We start from the raw sequence: 16,789 nt of genomic DNA, 5'->3' as shown, positions 1-16,789 counted from the left end.
TAAATATAGGTTGAAGAGGATTTGCAAATCATTGTATTCTGTTTTTGTTGACATTTAACAACGTCCCAACTTCACTGGAATTGGGGTTGTATGTGAATGTACTGTCTTAATGTATTTATAAATTATTAAGGTTCTTGTTATCATATACACACTATTATTATCATTATAATTATTATTATTTTATTATCGTTTTATTTTTACTTCTATTTTGTCATTTGATTTTTTTTAAATGGACCACAATGGAAACAGGTGTTTTCACGTGTCACAGTTTGTGCGTGATCTGCTGTAAGCAGGTGCTTTTAATATGACAAACAGAGACGGTGGCAGAAGACATTAAAAGCAACACAAATTTCACTCATTGTACCAACATGACACTTTAGTCACTCATGGTAACAGCAACATAACCTTAACGAAATTGCCTAAACCAACTGAACTACAAAAACACAATAAATCAATAACACTATCACTGTTAAACTGACATGAACCACAATAACATTTAAAACCTCAAAACCCAGAACTTTCATGGTGCATTGGAGCACAATGTCCATTGTTTACTGGTTAACTAAAATTGCTAATTTCTCAAAAATTAGTCCTATCAACTATCCATTGTTGGAGCGTTCATCCTTAATGCAAAATACATAAGCATACCCAACGGCAAATGTTAGCTCTCCCCGGTTTCATCGTGATTGAAGCTATATACATGCACCCACAAAAAGACCACTTGGCTATTATAATTTATTATAAAGATTTTAGGATGAAGAAGCTATAATGACACCATGAACAAGCACTAGCGTGTGTACATATTTTTCTGCATCATCTAGCAAAGATGGTGTTCCTCAACCGGTGTTACATTACATGTGATTTATTTTATGTTATTTATTTTTTGGTGGTGGTGGGAGTATGCAATACATTTCAATGACTTTCCAATAAAATGTGATAATATTTTAGGCAACTTAACATCATCTAGGTCTGATAAAATTTGCTAACGCAATGATGCTGCGACTTTCAAGTTTCAACATAACACTCAATATGCAGCTCCTGTTTCGACATTATGATGACATTATTGGGAACCACTTTTAGGAAAATGAGGTATCACCACTAGGTTTACACATTCATGTATGCTCTGCAGCGCAAGAAAAAGGTAAAATAGACTATGTTAAAGGAAACCCTCCTGTAACTTTTGGAATTGTGGCACTGACATCTGATGGCATAGTTGCCTTAAAAATCTAGGGCATTACTTGACAGAACTCTTTCATTAACCTTAATTCAATAGAATTAATATAATGCCTTGATTTTTAACCTTCAGACACATCCACTAACTGACATGAAAAAAAGAAAAAAGATTTAAATAGAAACTATCCATGTCCAAGTTAATGCATGTCCATCCTTTAGACTTGTTTGACAGCAATACTTAAATAAAGGCAGTGGCCATCCGTACTTAGCTGTATTGATATAGGGAAATTCTTTGTACGTTGCGTCTCTCACTGGTCCATATAGGTCACATGATGATGAGGCTACATACTTGTACAAGTATTTGCTATTGACACATCGATTTTTGAACTATGTTAACCATAACTAGGCTGCGCTATGCATTAATAGAATTTGGAATTATTAATACAGCGACGTATGAATATCCACCTCGGAAATAAAAATACTGCACAATTTGACAAAAAGTGCATAAATGGTGAGGATTTACCATCAGAAACATCAATTCCAAAGCAAAAACAAACAAACAAACCAAACAAACAACAACAGTCCATTCATTTTAAAGTATTTGTGTGGGACTACCAGACAAGGATACTATAACACCTCTAATCACTTTTTGGGTCATAAGCATAACGTGAGAAAGATGTTAACCATTCCTGGCAATGAAGCCACTGAGTGAAAAATTCTTAAAAACACCAACTTATTTTGTACAACCATTACTCGACTTAAAATATTTACAATGAAAACTTATTTTAACAACATGCAGGGCTGTTCGGCAAGCGACCACTCATTTTATTCCTTTCTACAGTTGGCTATCAAAGTTATCGTTATGATTAACGGAAATTCCGCAGATTAAGTTTTCGAGTACTTAAATATTGTCTTTTAGTTAAAAATATGTCACTATAGTGACTTTATAATTGGAAGAAAGCAGGTTTTGATAAATATAAAGCTATTTCCCCGACACACATCGGAAACCGCGGCCTCCACGTTTACTGCAGCTAACACGTATCCTTGCTTTAAAATTACCGCAAAATAACGAGGTAGCCATCGTTTGCAAGACTAGTGTAACAAACAACAGTCTGATCGTTTAAAATCGTTCGGAACATTCATTAGTTATATAACTAACGCAAACCAAGCGTGCCGCGGCCTCCACGAAGCAGCTCGCACATTATGCTAACTAAACTAGCGTGCTTTTAGCCGTTTTGGCTAGCTAGCTAAAGCGTTTAGCAGCTAATAGTCACAACAAAGTACGGTACTTCCTTTATCATAATTATCAGTTCTGTGGCACCAAATTACCGGGTTTATGCTACGTAGATACAGTCCTTGTGTAGAAAATGCCAGTTATATGCTGTCCTGAAATACGTGAAGCCAAAAAAAATAGTTGAATATGCTAAACGCTAAGGTTAGCCAACTAACTAATCCGCCATGATGGCGAACGGCATCCCAGCATGCCATGCTGCGCGGTTTGAATGGCAGCTTCACCATCTCCTAGGCAACCCAACGCTAAGGACAGTGAGAAATAAATGTTTTTCACTTTCTTGTGTTATCCGTGTATTTTAATGTACAGTACATGTGTATCTTGTGCATTATTTTACTGAATAAACTCAATCATTCAATCAAAGGAAATTCCAGAGAAACAACCTCTGGTTTAATAATAATAATAATAATAATACTAATATTAATAATAATAATAATATTAATAACCTGATTTTAACTTAAGTGTCTGCATTCCGGTGACCAATTATTGTACTATGGATCACCAGGTCTAGTCTGCAGGTTTTCATTCTAATCTGTCTCCTCAGCAGGTGTTTTCAGTGATGATCTTAAACAAGGTCAACAATTTAGAAGCCATCAAATTCTTACAAAGGACCCCAACAAGATATCTATCAGGATTTAACACTTTCTATGCACACAGACTTTGGAAACTAAAATGAACAATTCTTAGTGATACGTCTGTGAACACCTTCAAGAATCATTTGGATGTCCTGGCGACCACAGACATATTGATTAGTTAGGCCCTGAGTGGATAACCAGTTCAAAATGAACAGATCGAGACCAACAGGCATATATGCCTTATTTCCCAAAAGACTGTACTGTACTGTACTATACTATACTATACTATACCAGCCAGATAGTATTGTGTGAGCATATAGTGCAGCCAGCACTCAGTGCTATATGGAACCAGCAATCCTGGGTTTTAAACCAAGTTATAGCATAATGATATTGACGACTGAACGGTTGTTTAACAAGGTGTCAAAATACTACTCCTTGTCCACGTTGTGACATCTTTGCAACGGATCAAGTAGGGGATTGCCTATTGGTGTAAAATACTGTGGGGACCTTGTGTGCCCTGTGGCCGCTGCGGTAATCACAAAGGCCCTACAGGAACCCTGAATACAAGATGGCTAATGGGTATTTGGTGAATCAAGAAGTCCTCAACAGTCAGGTGGAGGAGGCAATGGCTTGTAACGGTGGATGAAGGATGCAGCAGGTCGTTAGACCTCAATCGTTTGGAATTTACCAACCAATGGACCAGGCAAATGATCTGTCAAGGGCCATGTGTTTGTTGCCATGCAATTACATTCCTACGTTACACTAACCCATGCAAAGACATCTCTAGATCTACCCTGGATATAGATATCCCGCCTCGGAATCAACAATCTTCCTCACCACAAGGGATTGCCACAACTGTACTATACTTATCACCAAATAGAGGGAAATTAAGACATACAAGATTATCCATGGAAGTTATGATAGTCATGTATCACCAAATGTTCCCAGGTGAACAGATGCTGTTTGTAAGTCTACCAGAGGTGACCAATATAAGATTTTTAAAACACAGATTAAGAAATGTGTATGACAATTTGCCTTTCCTTGTCACACAGTGAACCCATGGAATGGTGCATATCTGCAGCTGTTAAATGTGCCAAATCACTGGGGAAATATTGGGAAAACCAAGAGATGGTCAACAACTACAAGGCAGTGGGACTATATTCAAATTCAAACAGGAATCAAGATAGGAACAAAGAGGACCAAACTGCACCACAAACATCCTAAGTATCCTAAGTATCTTTTCTTCAAGTGGCAGAAGAAAATTCACCTCTGGCTTTTCAGAATTTATGCAATTTTCTCTCTGGGTTCGCCATCTTTGAGACTGAGAGATGCCTAAGAAGGACTTATGAAGGTATGAGGTCCTTGGACAGAGGTGTTTGGCAATACCAAGACCTTTGAGGGAGAACACAGGTCTCTTTAGGGTCCTGATATTTCCTGTCTGTATGGTTGTGAAACCTGGATCATGCTAACCCAAAGTAATGACTGGATGTCTGGTACTAAGTTCCTTTGGAGGATTCTTGAGTACCACTTTGTGGCAACTGGCAACCAAACAGTTGCTGAGCGTGACATGGGGTAACACTAGCAGCTGCTGTCCCTGCTCCATCTGCTAAATAAGTAAGTCAGGTGTGCTCAACCCTTCAAGAGCTAGGAAGCACCAGACTTTAATCAGCTATGTTTGCAGCAGGTACACATGGGAAACATGTTGCGGAGGGTTGGTGACCCCCAACTTTCTTCTTCTTCTTATGTTTCCGGCAGACTAGACACCTCTAGGCGTACTGACCCCCAACTTAAATAATAATCACTCTTTTGTCATATCATTCATCTCTTCACATGTCCAAACCACTGCAACCTACTTTGCTGCACTTGGAATTAAAATTAAGGGTGTCACTGTCTGGTCGTGCTTGTGGAATAACGCTTTTATTTTGAAAAAACAGACCGGAACTTAGCATTTTTCTGTATTTTTTCTGAGAGCAGTTACTCGCATTTAGTGGACAAAGCTGTGATAAAGTTCCTCCATTCCACCAACCTCTATTTGAGAGTCTAACATAAGATAAAGTATTTAACTATTACCTGTGGGGGGCAGCATTATGCCACGCCAACGTATAGCCTGCCGGAATCTATTAGAAGAAGAAGCATTTTTCTGTCATTGCGTATGTCTGTTAGATGTTCTGCTGACAGGGGAGAACAATAATAGTACTACGGTAAAAGTTGAACGTACCATTGCCTTTTTCCTTAGCACCCGGGGAATGGAACAGAAAAGGTTTAATATCAACTTGGATGACTCTATATTCACCAAGGAAAGAACACCGGTAAGTATCTCTTGTGAAGCTAAAGTTAGCGTTCGCTAGCTTTCAGTATGAGACAAGCCTTGAGATAAGATAGCTTACTGAAACGTGTTCTTTTCATTCATGAATTTTAACTATAATATTTATGTAACTGCATTCCAGCTAAAGCCGCAGTTTCAGCCTTCTTCCAAAGGACAAAATATCTCAGCTGCGTCTCCATCAGCCAGTGGTCCTCCTCCTCCTGCTGCTGCTGTGTCCGTGGATCATCTGTCCTATGCGCAATATATCGTTCAGGGTAAAAACCACGTGTCTGCTGCTCCTTCCTGCAAACCAAGCAGGACTGAGGTTAGAAGTGTAACCGACCCTGCTGAGTGTGGAACAGTTCAGGACTGTCAAAGAGAGACTGATGCTGGAGTTCCAGAAACACAAGTGTCTAATCCTGACATAAAACCAGAGGAATATCAAAGATCAGAGCCAAGTCTGAGCCTGGGTCCTAAATCGGTGGGATCAGGAAACAGCATTATTGTCAGTCCTCGACAGGTATGGCATGAAGGGGTTTTGACCAAGACATCAGCGGCAGCATTGTAAAATCACCAGCTAGAGAGAGGCTCACAAAGCTTACCTCTGCCAGGAGACATCAATCTGGATCATCAACATTTTTTTCCTAATCACAAAATGTCACAATTTTGCAATCAGTTGATTAATTGTCCTTATTGCTTAGCATATCAGTGCATTGTGGTGGCCAAGCAGTTAGTGCCTGTTTCCAGAGCAGAAAGTTCCCAGTTTAAGACCACTTTTGCCCATTTTCCATGTAATATGGAGTTGCCTTATGAAGGGCATTCAGTGTAAAATTTGTGCCAAATCAACATGCAGAGCCGTATCGGATCTGCTGTGGCAAACTGAAGTGGGGAAAAAAAGAAGCCAAAAGGACTTGCTTAACATATCAGGAAATCATCAGTTTTATCAGTGACCTTTTCCTAGAGCTCAAGGTCGTATCTTGAATTCTGTTGTGTTGTCTCCATTTGTCTGGCACCACCAGAAGCACAGTGGGGTCAAATACCACACTGCTATTTTGGTACTCTAATTAACCCCTAAACCTGACCCTAGCTGTAACCTATAATTACATTTATACATTTGGCAGAAACTATTTACAATTCAGGGAAACAAAGTTTCCACCAATTCCAGCAAACATGGATTTAACATCAGTACACAAACAGGAGTATTTTGACTGAATCTCCACACTCTACCCATAAAGTTCTAACTGTAACACGTAGCTAAACCTGTACCCATCTGAATATCAGGCATATAAACAGAAAATAGTATGGCTGGATCGAAGCCTTCATGGGTCCTGACCTAAGAGACGATTCATTTTAAAATGGTTTCTACATGTGGATGAGGCAAGTTTTCAATTTTGATATTCGCCCTATTGACGTATCCCATAATCCCTTGCGTGCCAGAGAGTCGCCGCAGTCAAAACAACATAGAGCATCCACACGATGACAGTTGTAAATGAATATTATACTACAAAATGTAATTTTTTTTATGCTTTTCATCACGTTAATAAGAAACTGCATACATGATACCCTGGAAACTTGCTAAAACAATTATAACAAATAATCTGTGTCTGCTACATTTAATCTGCGTGGAATTTAATAAAAACAAACCGAATTTCAGACATCTTATATATATTAGTCTGGAACAAAGAGGACAAACAGTGTTGTAAAGAACAATAAAGGCGTTAAAGAGCAAACTTCACTTTCCCCCAGAACGACATGATCAGGAAGCGATTGTAGCTCACAGCATGCTGTGATTCTCGCATGTTTACATAAAACAAATGCAATAACAATGTCTAAAAACCCAGAGAATATATTCACTGAGAGGTTTAGGCACAATATAAAAATAGTTTTATGTTGCGATGTTAATGGTGTTGTCCGTGTGCAGCGGTTAAAGTGAAGCCCGATCAGAGCGTATCAATGCAGTTCTCAATGTTACTGAGATCTCGCAGCGCGGCGACATCTCCAAGATTTTGCGGGATTTGAAATGTCAGTAGGGCGAATTGACTGACATTGATAGTTGTGACAAATGAACCACTTATTAAAACTGACAAATGTTGTCGTGTAATTGAATAATTGTGAACAATAATTACCTCCTAGTAGTCAGTGATTTCTTATAACAAATACTTCCACCAACCTTTTTATATATATATATATATATATATATATATATATATATATATATGTGTGTGTGTGTGTACACAGTTGTGCTCAAACGTTTACATACCCTGGTAGAATGTTTACTTTTTAAGAGAATATGAATGACAACACAAAATTTTTTTTTCACTCATGGTTAGTGGTTGGGTGAAGCCATTTATTGTCAAACAACCGTGTTTCCTCTTTTTAAATCAAAATGACAAGAGAACTACCCAAATTAACCTGGTTAAAAGTTTACATACCACTGTTCTTAATACTGTATATTGCCCCCTTTAACATCAACGACAGCTTGGAGTCTTTTGTGGTAGTTGTGGACGAGGCTCTGATGGTGAAGCTGCCACAGAATATGTTTCGGACTTTATTTACATCAATTACAACGAAATACAAACAATATGGCATTCTATGGTAAATCCGCATGGAGTAGACAGTTCTCAAAAACTGAGTGACTGTGCAAGAAGTAGAAGAGTGAGGAAAGCCACCAAGACACCCAGACAACCCAGAAGAAGTTATAGGCTTACGTGGCTGTGATTAGAGAAATTATGCACAGTGCAAGCTTTGCATTTTGTATCACCAGTTATCCATCTTCATGATGAAGTGGTATAGAGGAGGATTTTCTTAGAAGAAGACCTGAAAGTTTAGCTACAAATTGCCAGAAGGTACATCTGAGATGCAAGCCTGGATTTGATCTGTTTTGGTGAAAGAATATCCTTCTCTGGGCAGCACGGTGGATTAGTGGTTAGCACTGTTGCCTCACAGCGAGAAGGTCACGGGTTCAATTCCCGTGGCCATCTGTGTGGAGTTTGCATGTTCTCCCTGTGTTTGCGTGGGTTTCCTCCAGGTGCTCCGGTTTCCTCCCACATCCAAAGACGTGCGGGTTAGGTGGATTGGAATCTTTAAAATTGTCCGTAGGTGTGTGTGTGTGGGTGTGTCTGTGTTTGTTTGTCTATTTGTGGCCCTGCGACAGACTGGCGTCCTGTCCTTGTTGTACCCCGCCTCGCGCTCTGACTGCTGGGATAGGCTCCAGCCCCCCGCGACCCTTAATTTGACTAAGCGGTAGAAGATGAATGAATGAATGAAAATCCTTCTCTGCTGTACTCCACTATGAAGCTAAGCGTCGTGATGCAAATTCTGCCAGGGTATGTAAAATTTTGAGCACAACTGTGTGTGTGTTTGTATATGTATGTACGTGTGTGTGTATGTATGTAAAAAAAAAAATAAATAAAATTCAAATGTGTACCTCGTCTCGCGCTCTGACTGCTGGGATAGGCTCCAGCACCCTGCAACCCTTAATTGGACTAAGCAGTTGAAAGTGTGTGTGTGTGTGTGTGTGTGTGTGTGTGTGTGTGTGTGTGTGTGTGTGTGTGTGTGTGTGTGTGTGTGTGTGTGTGTGTGTGTGTGTGTGTGTGTGTGTGTGTGTGTGTGTGTGTGTGTGTGTGTGTGTGTGTGTGTGTAAAAAATAAATAAAATTCAAATGTGTACCCCGTCTCACGCTCTATGACTGCTGGGATAGGCTCCAGCACCCCGCAACCCTTAATTGGACTAAGCGGTTGAAAGTAAGTGTGTGTGTGTGTGTGTGTGTGTGTGTGTGTGTGTGTGCGCTAAAAAAAATCTTTATGTTGGATGTTTAAAAAGTTCCTAATTCCTTTTTCTATAATTGGTATGGCAGTGAGATGTTTACATTCTATCCTTTATTTGTTTACCATTCAGAGGGGGAATCCCATTCTAAAGTTTGTGAGAAGTGTGCCTTGGGAGTTTGGAGATGTCGTACCAGACTATGTTTTGGGACAGACAACGTGTGCCCTCTTCCTTAGGTGAGATTTTGAACATGTTGAACATTATGTGTCAGTGTATGAAATCAGGAAAATGTGTTTGCTTGTACACCCATATAAGTAAGTGCAAGAACCTTTTTCTTGGTTTACAGAGAACAGTGAATGTGTTTTCCTACACAACAAAAATTTTATCAAAGAGCATTGTTGTTTGTCCCAGCCTTTAATGTGCTACAATAACCAAGCATTTTTTTTCATAGTGTTCTTCTTTTGTGTGTTTTGTTTTGCTTCGATGTTGGATTTGACCCTGACATTAAGTCTGAGGTACCATAACCTTAACCCCAACTACATCCACGATCGCCTTAAACTGCTTGGACAGACTTTCACCCTGCGAGTCTTGTTGGTACAAGTAGATGTGGTAAGTACTTAAAAAAAAAAAAAACTACATGAAAGCAAATAGCATTTATAAGTCAAGAAACAACCACTACTGCCATGAAGGTGAAATAACAGATTGGTGTAAAACCACTTATAAAACATCTGTGTTTTCTATTAGTCTGGACTTACTAGTTTCTGTTTGAATTTTGGATTGTTTTATTGCTACATTTAATTTTATTTATTTTTTAATCACAGAAAGAGCCTCATCATCCACTGAAAGAGTTGGCTCGCATGTGCATCTTGGCTGACTGCACTCTCATTTTGGCTTGGAGGTACGACCTCAAAAACTGTCTGTCTACAAGGCCGTTTGCTGTTGGAGACAGACACATAAGAGAAGATTGCACATGATTCTCGTAATCTGGAGTGGAAGCCACATATTCCATTTCCTTCCCCAAAATTCTATATTTATTAATGTATTGGAATTTGTACTTGGTAGTTGATGGGTCACTGTTGATACTGTAACAGCTTAATTGTAAATTTCCTAATATGTTCTTCACATGGGATTGGCAGTCCAGAGGAAGCAGGGCGTTACCTGGAAACATATAAATCCTATGAGAAGAAACCAGCAGACCTCCTGAAAGAGCAAGTTGATCAAGACTATCTGTCAAAGGTAGCTGCAGTTTGAACACATTTAAATAAAGACTGTAAGGGTAGTTGTTTATTTTAATTAATTAAAGGTTCACTTTTTCAACCCTGGTCATATTAAAACTTTGTTAGTAAGGAACCCTCTGAGCATTCTGTTGACAATGGAATTGGATGTACAAAATCCAATTTTCTACAAATTGGTTTAGAAAGGAATGGATGAGTGCAACTGTGTTTTTTTTTTAATTTTTTTTTTTATATATATTCCAATTGCATATTGGTGTTATTACATGTTGTTTCATTTTATTATTTTGTATAACATATATTATTCATTTCCTATGGGATCTGTTTACCCATTGGTGTACTCATACTGTGCACATTTGTTGAAGAGTCAATGCCCACCTTCCTAACGTAGGTAGAGATATTAAGAGGATTAAAAATATTAATAATGAAACGAGTGACAAAACCTGACCAGAGCTACCTTCTAAGATGGATCCAGGGTTGATTATAAACCAGTATATTAGAAAAACTTACAACTACCTGGTTATATTTCTTCAAACATTGTACCAAATGCACACTGACAATTACATAGTAGGATGCTACGTTGGGTTTTTGCAACTCTCTGGATGGCTGCCGTGTTCACTCTTAGTGATTCCTTCCTGAGCTTTCTTTTTTAAATTGGAATTTGGTGAATAATACAAAGCAATTTTTAAAGGTGAAGAAGACACAGAGGTTTGATTTTCAACAGTATTTTGATATGACATGTAAAACACACACACAAACAGTTCACCCATCCCTTAATCTATCTTCAGATATGGCTTGCATGCAGCACGATGATGTGCATCCTTTATTATGAAAGTTTTTGGGATTAATTTTCAAAACCTTTATTTTGAAGTAATCATTATTAGCACAAACTGGAATGTTCTCACGTGCCGGCGTTGACAAAGATGACTCACTCTCTGCCTTAAACAGATGCTTATCTCTAACACGTTTATGGGTGAGAGACGGAAGAAATAAATTAAAATAAATAAATAATACACAAAAATTCTCAGATATGTGAGCCACAGAAACACAGATGCTTCTGGCTTTATTATCACAAGGTGGAATGTTCTCACGCGCCGGCATTGATGACTCACTCTCTGCCTTAAACAGATGCCTATCTCTAACACGTTTATAGGGGAGAGACGGGAGAAATAAATTAAAGAAATAAATACTACACAAACACACTGAGATATGCGAGACACAGACACACAGACGCTTCTGGCTTTATTATCACAAAGTGGAATGTTCTCACGCGATCGTCGGCAAAGCTCCCATTTTTCTATAGGAATGCATACCTCCTCTGGGCACTGCACTAGTTTTACCAATTTAAAAGCTTTTGTGATTGAGCAACATTTAGTAAGATTGAGTGTAACAGTCAAAAATAATTGAGTAGAATCTGTTGTTAATTGTCTGTCCTTGAGCAAGGCCATGCTAATTGATATTCTGCATTCTTAAAGGTTACAGGCTGTTTGACCACTGTGAAGTCTATAAACAAGACAGATGCCATGATGTTGCTGTCCACTTTTTTTGTGAGTGCCACTGTTCCGAAAATATACACACGTACACACAAGTAAATCCACAGATATGCATTCTACTATTGGTTAATTTGATGATATTGTTTGAAGTAAACTTCTCATTCTACTGTAGCAGCTGCTGAAACAAAATCAATAATGATTTTGGCATGGAACATTTGTCTGTTACTATATTTCAAAAAGATGTGAGTAGCTTTCAGGGTTGAGGATGTAGGCCTTAGGTTTCTCACTGATTGCCATGTTATTTGTATTTTTGAAAAACTGCATCCAACAACACCTCAACACAATTTAAGGGTAGCTCTGGCCATTTTTAAGAGCATATGAATAACACAAAAACTTTTTTTTTTTCACTCATGGTTAGTAGTTGGGTGAAGCCATTTCTTGTCAAACAACTGCGTTTACTCTTTTTTTTTTTTATCACAATGACAACAGAAACTACCCAAATTAATTACCCTTAATTCAGTGTATTGCCTCCTTTAACATCAATGACAGCTTGGAGTCTTTTGTGGTAGTTGTGGATGAGGCTCTCTGATGGTAAAACTGACACTGAACATGTCTTGGAAGAAATACAAACAGTGTGGGACTCTATGGTAAATCTGCATGGAGTAGACAGTTCTCAAAAACTGAGTGACTGTGCAAGAAGGAGAAGAGTGAGGAAAGCCACTAAAACACCCAGAGCATAGAAGAAGTTATAGGCTCCTGTGGCTGTGATTGAAGAAATTGTGCACAGTGTAAATTTTGCATTTTGCATCACCCCTCTTAGCTTCATAGTGGAGTAGAGCGGAGGAAGAATTTCTTTCACCAGAACAGATCAAATCCAGGCTTGCATCTCACATGTACCTTCTGGCAATTTGTAGCTAAACTTTCAGGTCTTCTTTTTTAAGAAAATCCTCCTCTACACCACTTCATTATGAAGATGGATAACTGGTGATACAAAATGCAAAACTTGCACTGTGCATAATTTCTCCAATCACAGCCACATAAACCAATAACTTCTTCTGGGTTGTTTGGGTGTCTTGGTGGCTTTCCTCACTCTTGTTCTTGCACAGTCACTCAGTTTTTGAGAACTCTCTACTCCACGCAGTTGTTTGACAATAAATGGCTTCACGCAATCACAGACCATGAGTGGGGAAAAAAAAGCTTTTGTGTTATCATTTATGTTGTTGACCTTTCAGCTGCTCCCATTATTGTTCGGGGTCGCCACAGCGGATACAGCCAGATCCGCATAGATATCATACACACACACTGATGTTCCAGTGTCTGTGTGTATATATATATATATATATATATATATATATATATATATATATATATACACAGTAGTGTTCAGAATAATACAGTAGTAGTGCTATGTGACTAAAAAGATTAATCCAGGTTTTGAGTATATTTCTTATTGTTACATGGGAAACAAGGTACCAGTAGATTCTCACAAATCCAACAAGACCAAGCATTCATGGTATGCACATTCTTAAGGCTATGAAATTAGGCTATTAGTAAAAAAAAAAGTAGAAAAGGGGGTGTTCACAGTAATAGTAACATCTGCTGTTGACGCTACAAACTCAAAACTATTATGTTCAAACTGCTTTTTTAACAATCCTGTGAATCACTAAACTAGTATTTAGTTGTATAACCAGCTTTTCATGATTTCTTCACATCTGCGAGGCATTATTTTTGTTGGTTTGGAACCAAGATTTTGCTCATTTACTAGTGTGCTTGGGGTCATTGTCTTGTTGAAACACCCATTTCAAGGGCATGTCCTCTTCAGCATAAGGAAACATGACCTCTTCAAGTATTTTGACATATCCAAACTGATCCATGATACCTGATATGCGATATATAGGCCCAACACCATAGTAGGAGAAACATGCCCATATCATGATGCTTGCATCACCATGCTTCACTGTCTTCACTGTGAACTGTGGCTTGAATTCAGAGTTTGGGGGTCGTCTCACAAACTGTCTGCGGCCCTTGGACCCAAAAAGAACAATTTTATTCTCATCAGTCCACAAAATATTCCTCCATTTCTCTTTAGGCCAGTTGATGTGTTCTTTGGCAGATTGTAACCTCTTCTGCACGTCTTTTATTTATCAGAGGGACTTTGCGGGGGATTCTTGCAAATAAATGAGCTTCACACAGGTGTCTTCTAACTGTCACAGCACTTACAGGTAACTCCAGACCGTCTTTGATCATCCTGGAGCTGATCAGTGGGTGAGCCTTTGCCATTCTGGTTATTCTTCTGTCCATTTTGATGGTTGTTTTCCGTTTTCTTCCACGTGTCTGTTTTTTTTTTTTTTTTGTCCATTTTAAAGCATTGGAGATCATTGTAGATGAACAGCCTATAATTTTTTGCACCTGCGTATAAGTTTTCCCCTGTCCAATCAACTTTTTAATCAAACTACGCTGTTCTTCTGAACAATGTCTTGAACGTCCCATTTTCCTCAGGCTTTCAAAGAGAAAAGCATGTTCAACAGGTGCTGGCTTCATCCTTAAATATGGGACACCTGATTCACACCTGTTTGTTCCACAAAATTGGCGAACTCACTGACTGAATGCCACACTACTATTATTGTGAACACCTCCTTTTCTACTTTTTTTTACTAATAGCCCAATTTCATAGCCTTAAGAGTGTGCATATCATGAATGCTTGGTCTTGTTGGATTTGTGAGAATTGACTGAATCTACTGGTACCTTGTTTCCCATGAAACAATAAGAAATATACTCAAAACCTGGATTAATCTTTTCAGTCACATAGCACTACTATTATTCTGAACACTACTGTGTATATATATATATTATTAGGCATTCATTGTTCTTTGGAACAGTATGCTTGTACTGTTGGTGGCATAAAATAGTTTTAAAATGACTATCATTCATCATAATTATTTTGGGGCAACATATCATTCCACAAAAATAGGTAGCATGCAGGTCAAGTGATGGAAGCTGTTTTCTTTAACAGTCTGTGGAAGGAATTGTCAGTGCTTCTAAGGAAGAACTGGTTCTCTGTCCAGGCCTTGGACCACAAAAAGTAAGCAAAACTAAACCAACAACGTGTGTGTGTGTGTGTGTGTGTGTGTGTGTGTGTGTGTGTGTGTGTGTGTGTGTGTGTGTGTGTGTGTGTGTGTGTGTGTGTGTGTGTGTGTGTGTGTGTGTGCGCGCGCGCCCTTGGGGAATTGTAGATTTTTGACAGATTGACATGTGCTTGCAGGCAAGGCGACTCTATGATGTGCTCCACAAGCCCTTCCTCAAGTCCAAGACAAAAGAAAACTGAAGCTACTTGCGTCTTCAGAAGACTGATTTACAGTGACGTGCACATATTTATGAACTCCGGGACTTTCACACATTTAATTTATTATATCAAATTCTTGAACAGAATTCAGTATATGTTAAAGTTCCACAGTTATGTCCTTCAAACTCCCAGTGAAAATGAATCTTTACAACATGATATTAATTAAAATTAAAAGACAAAGACAAAATAATGAAATGCTTAAGAATGGGCATCTTCAAGTATAACAAATTAGTTTTACAGCAAGTTTTTGTGAGTCAGGTAGTGGGATGGATACATGGAAATTTCCACTAATTCAGTTTCTGAACCAGTTTATATCAATTGGGGGGGGAAATTCATGAACATTTCCAAATCACTGATAAATCATGGGACCTGTGGTAAATCTGTCAAGAGTAGGCAGTTTTGTAAAACGGAGTGAACTTGCAACAGTGAGCCGAGTGAGGGAAGCCACCAACATGCTTGGGTCAATTCTGAAGGCGTTACCAGTTTCTGTGGCTGTAATTTGGAAAAACTGTGAATCGTCTAACTTTTGTCTGTTGTGTCACCAATCCCAACTTCATGGTAAAGTGCAACAGAGTAGTGCTTTTGTTACAAGGAAACTGTAAAGAATTAAATTGTGTAAAACCTCAAGTGTTCCCAAATGTCTGCATGCAACTGCATATAGACATGCTTTCTTTACTGAGGTGAATGATGAAATGTACAGTGAGACTGCTCTGATGATGGCATCAGAATTTAATTTTTTTTTTTTTTAGCATTTTGTTATTGTAACTGCACATAAATTTCATTATTCTGTGATAGGTCTTAATTTTTTTATGAAAATAATTTTATACTGTTCATATTGTCTTCTACATGTTTGCTTCTCAACTGAAATACAGTACAACAATCAGTAAACATTTGCCCATTCATTGATATTAACAATAAGTAATGGTAACTTTTCTGATAACACAGAAATTGGTGCATTTGTTGGACCAACATGCCGGTCGGTGAATGTGGTAGCAATTTGGAACATTAACTCCAGCCATGAAATGGTGCCATAATGAAACAGCCTATTAAAACACAAACTCGTACAAATAAGCCAGTATTGTGTATGCATTTAATAAAATGTCCAATTTAATTGATCAAATAATTAATAGTAATAATAGTATAGTAATATAGGGTTTATTGTCAAACTTGTCCTCTGCATTTAACCCATCCTAATTACAGTTACTAGACACAATCCAACCACTAGGAGCAGTGGGCAGCCACAGTCCAGCACCCGGGGACCAACTCCACATGTAGAGACTCTGCTTTGGTCAATGGCAGAGAAAGGAGCAGACCCTAAATAAGCATATTTTGGGGAGGAAACCCACACAGACACAGGGACAACATGCAAACTCCACACAGAAAGGGTAAGAAGTGATCCCACAACCTTCTTGCTGTGAGACATCATCATCCTACCAAAAAAAAAAAAATCACAAATACTTTCATATACTTAAATTCAAACATACAGATAAAATGTATGTTTGACAGATCTTCCCCTTTAATCTCATTAGAATTCATGAAAAGTGGCTTTTATAAAAGGTTAACCGGCATTTTTCAGTACAAGTATATCAGTACTGTTTTAGACTTGTTCAAA

The 16,789-nt window shown here is 38.4% G+C and overlaps 1 protein-coding gene across 1 annotated transcript; it reads left to right on the top strand.

Annotated features, from left to right (window-relative positions):
* Positions 1-5,179: 5,179 nt before the first annotated feature.
* Positions 5,180-16,008, top strand: ercc1 (excision repair cross-complementation group 1). The gene is made up of 9 exons (XM_034185789.1): positions 5,180-5,348; positions 5,487-5,864; positions 9,242-9,345; positions 9,619-9,718; positions 9,931-10,007; positions 10,246-10,345; positions 11,817-11,888; positions 14,848-14,916; positions 15,097-16,008. The coding sequence occupies exons 1-9, from the start codon at positions 5,286-5,288 to the stop codon at positions 15,157-15,159; spliced, it is 1,026 nt and encodes a 341-aa protein (XP_034041680.1). The 5' UTR covers positions 5,180-5,285; the 3' UTR covers positions 15,160-16,008.
* Positions 16,009-16,789: the final 781 nt, after the last annotated feature.

This window comes from Thalassophryne amazonica, chromosome 14 (genome assembly GCF_902500255.1).
Source record: "Thalassophryne amazonica chromosome 14, fThaAma1.1, whole genome shotgun sequence".
Classification (NCBI taxonomy): Eukaryota; Metazoa; Chordata; class Actinopteri; order Batrachoidiformes; family Batrachoididae; genus Thalassophryne; species Thalassophryne amazonica.
Note: the sequence above shows the minus strand (reverse complement) of the source record. Positions and strands in the feature narration are given on the sequence as shown.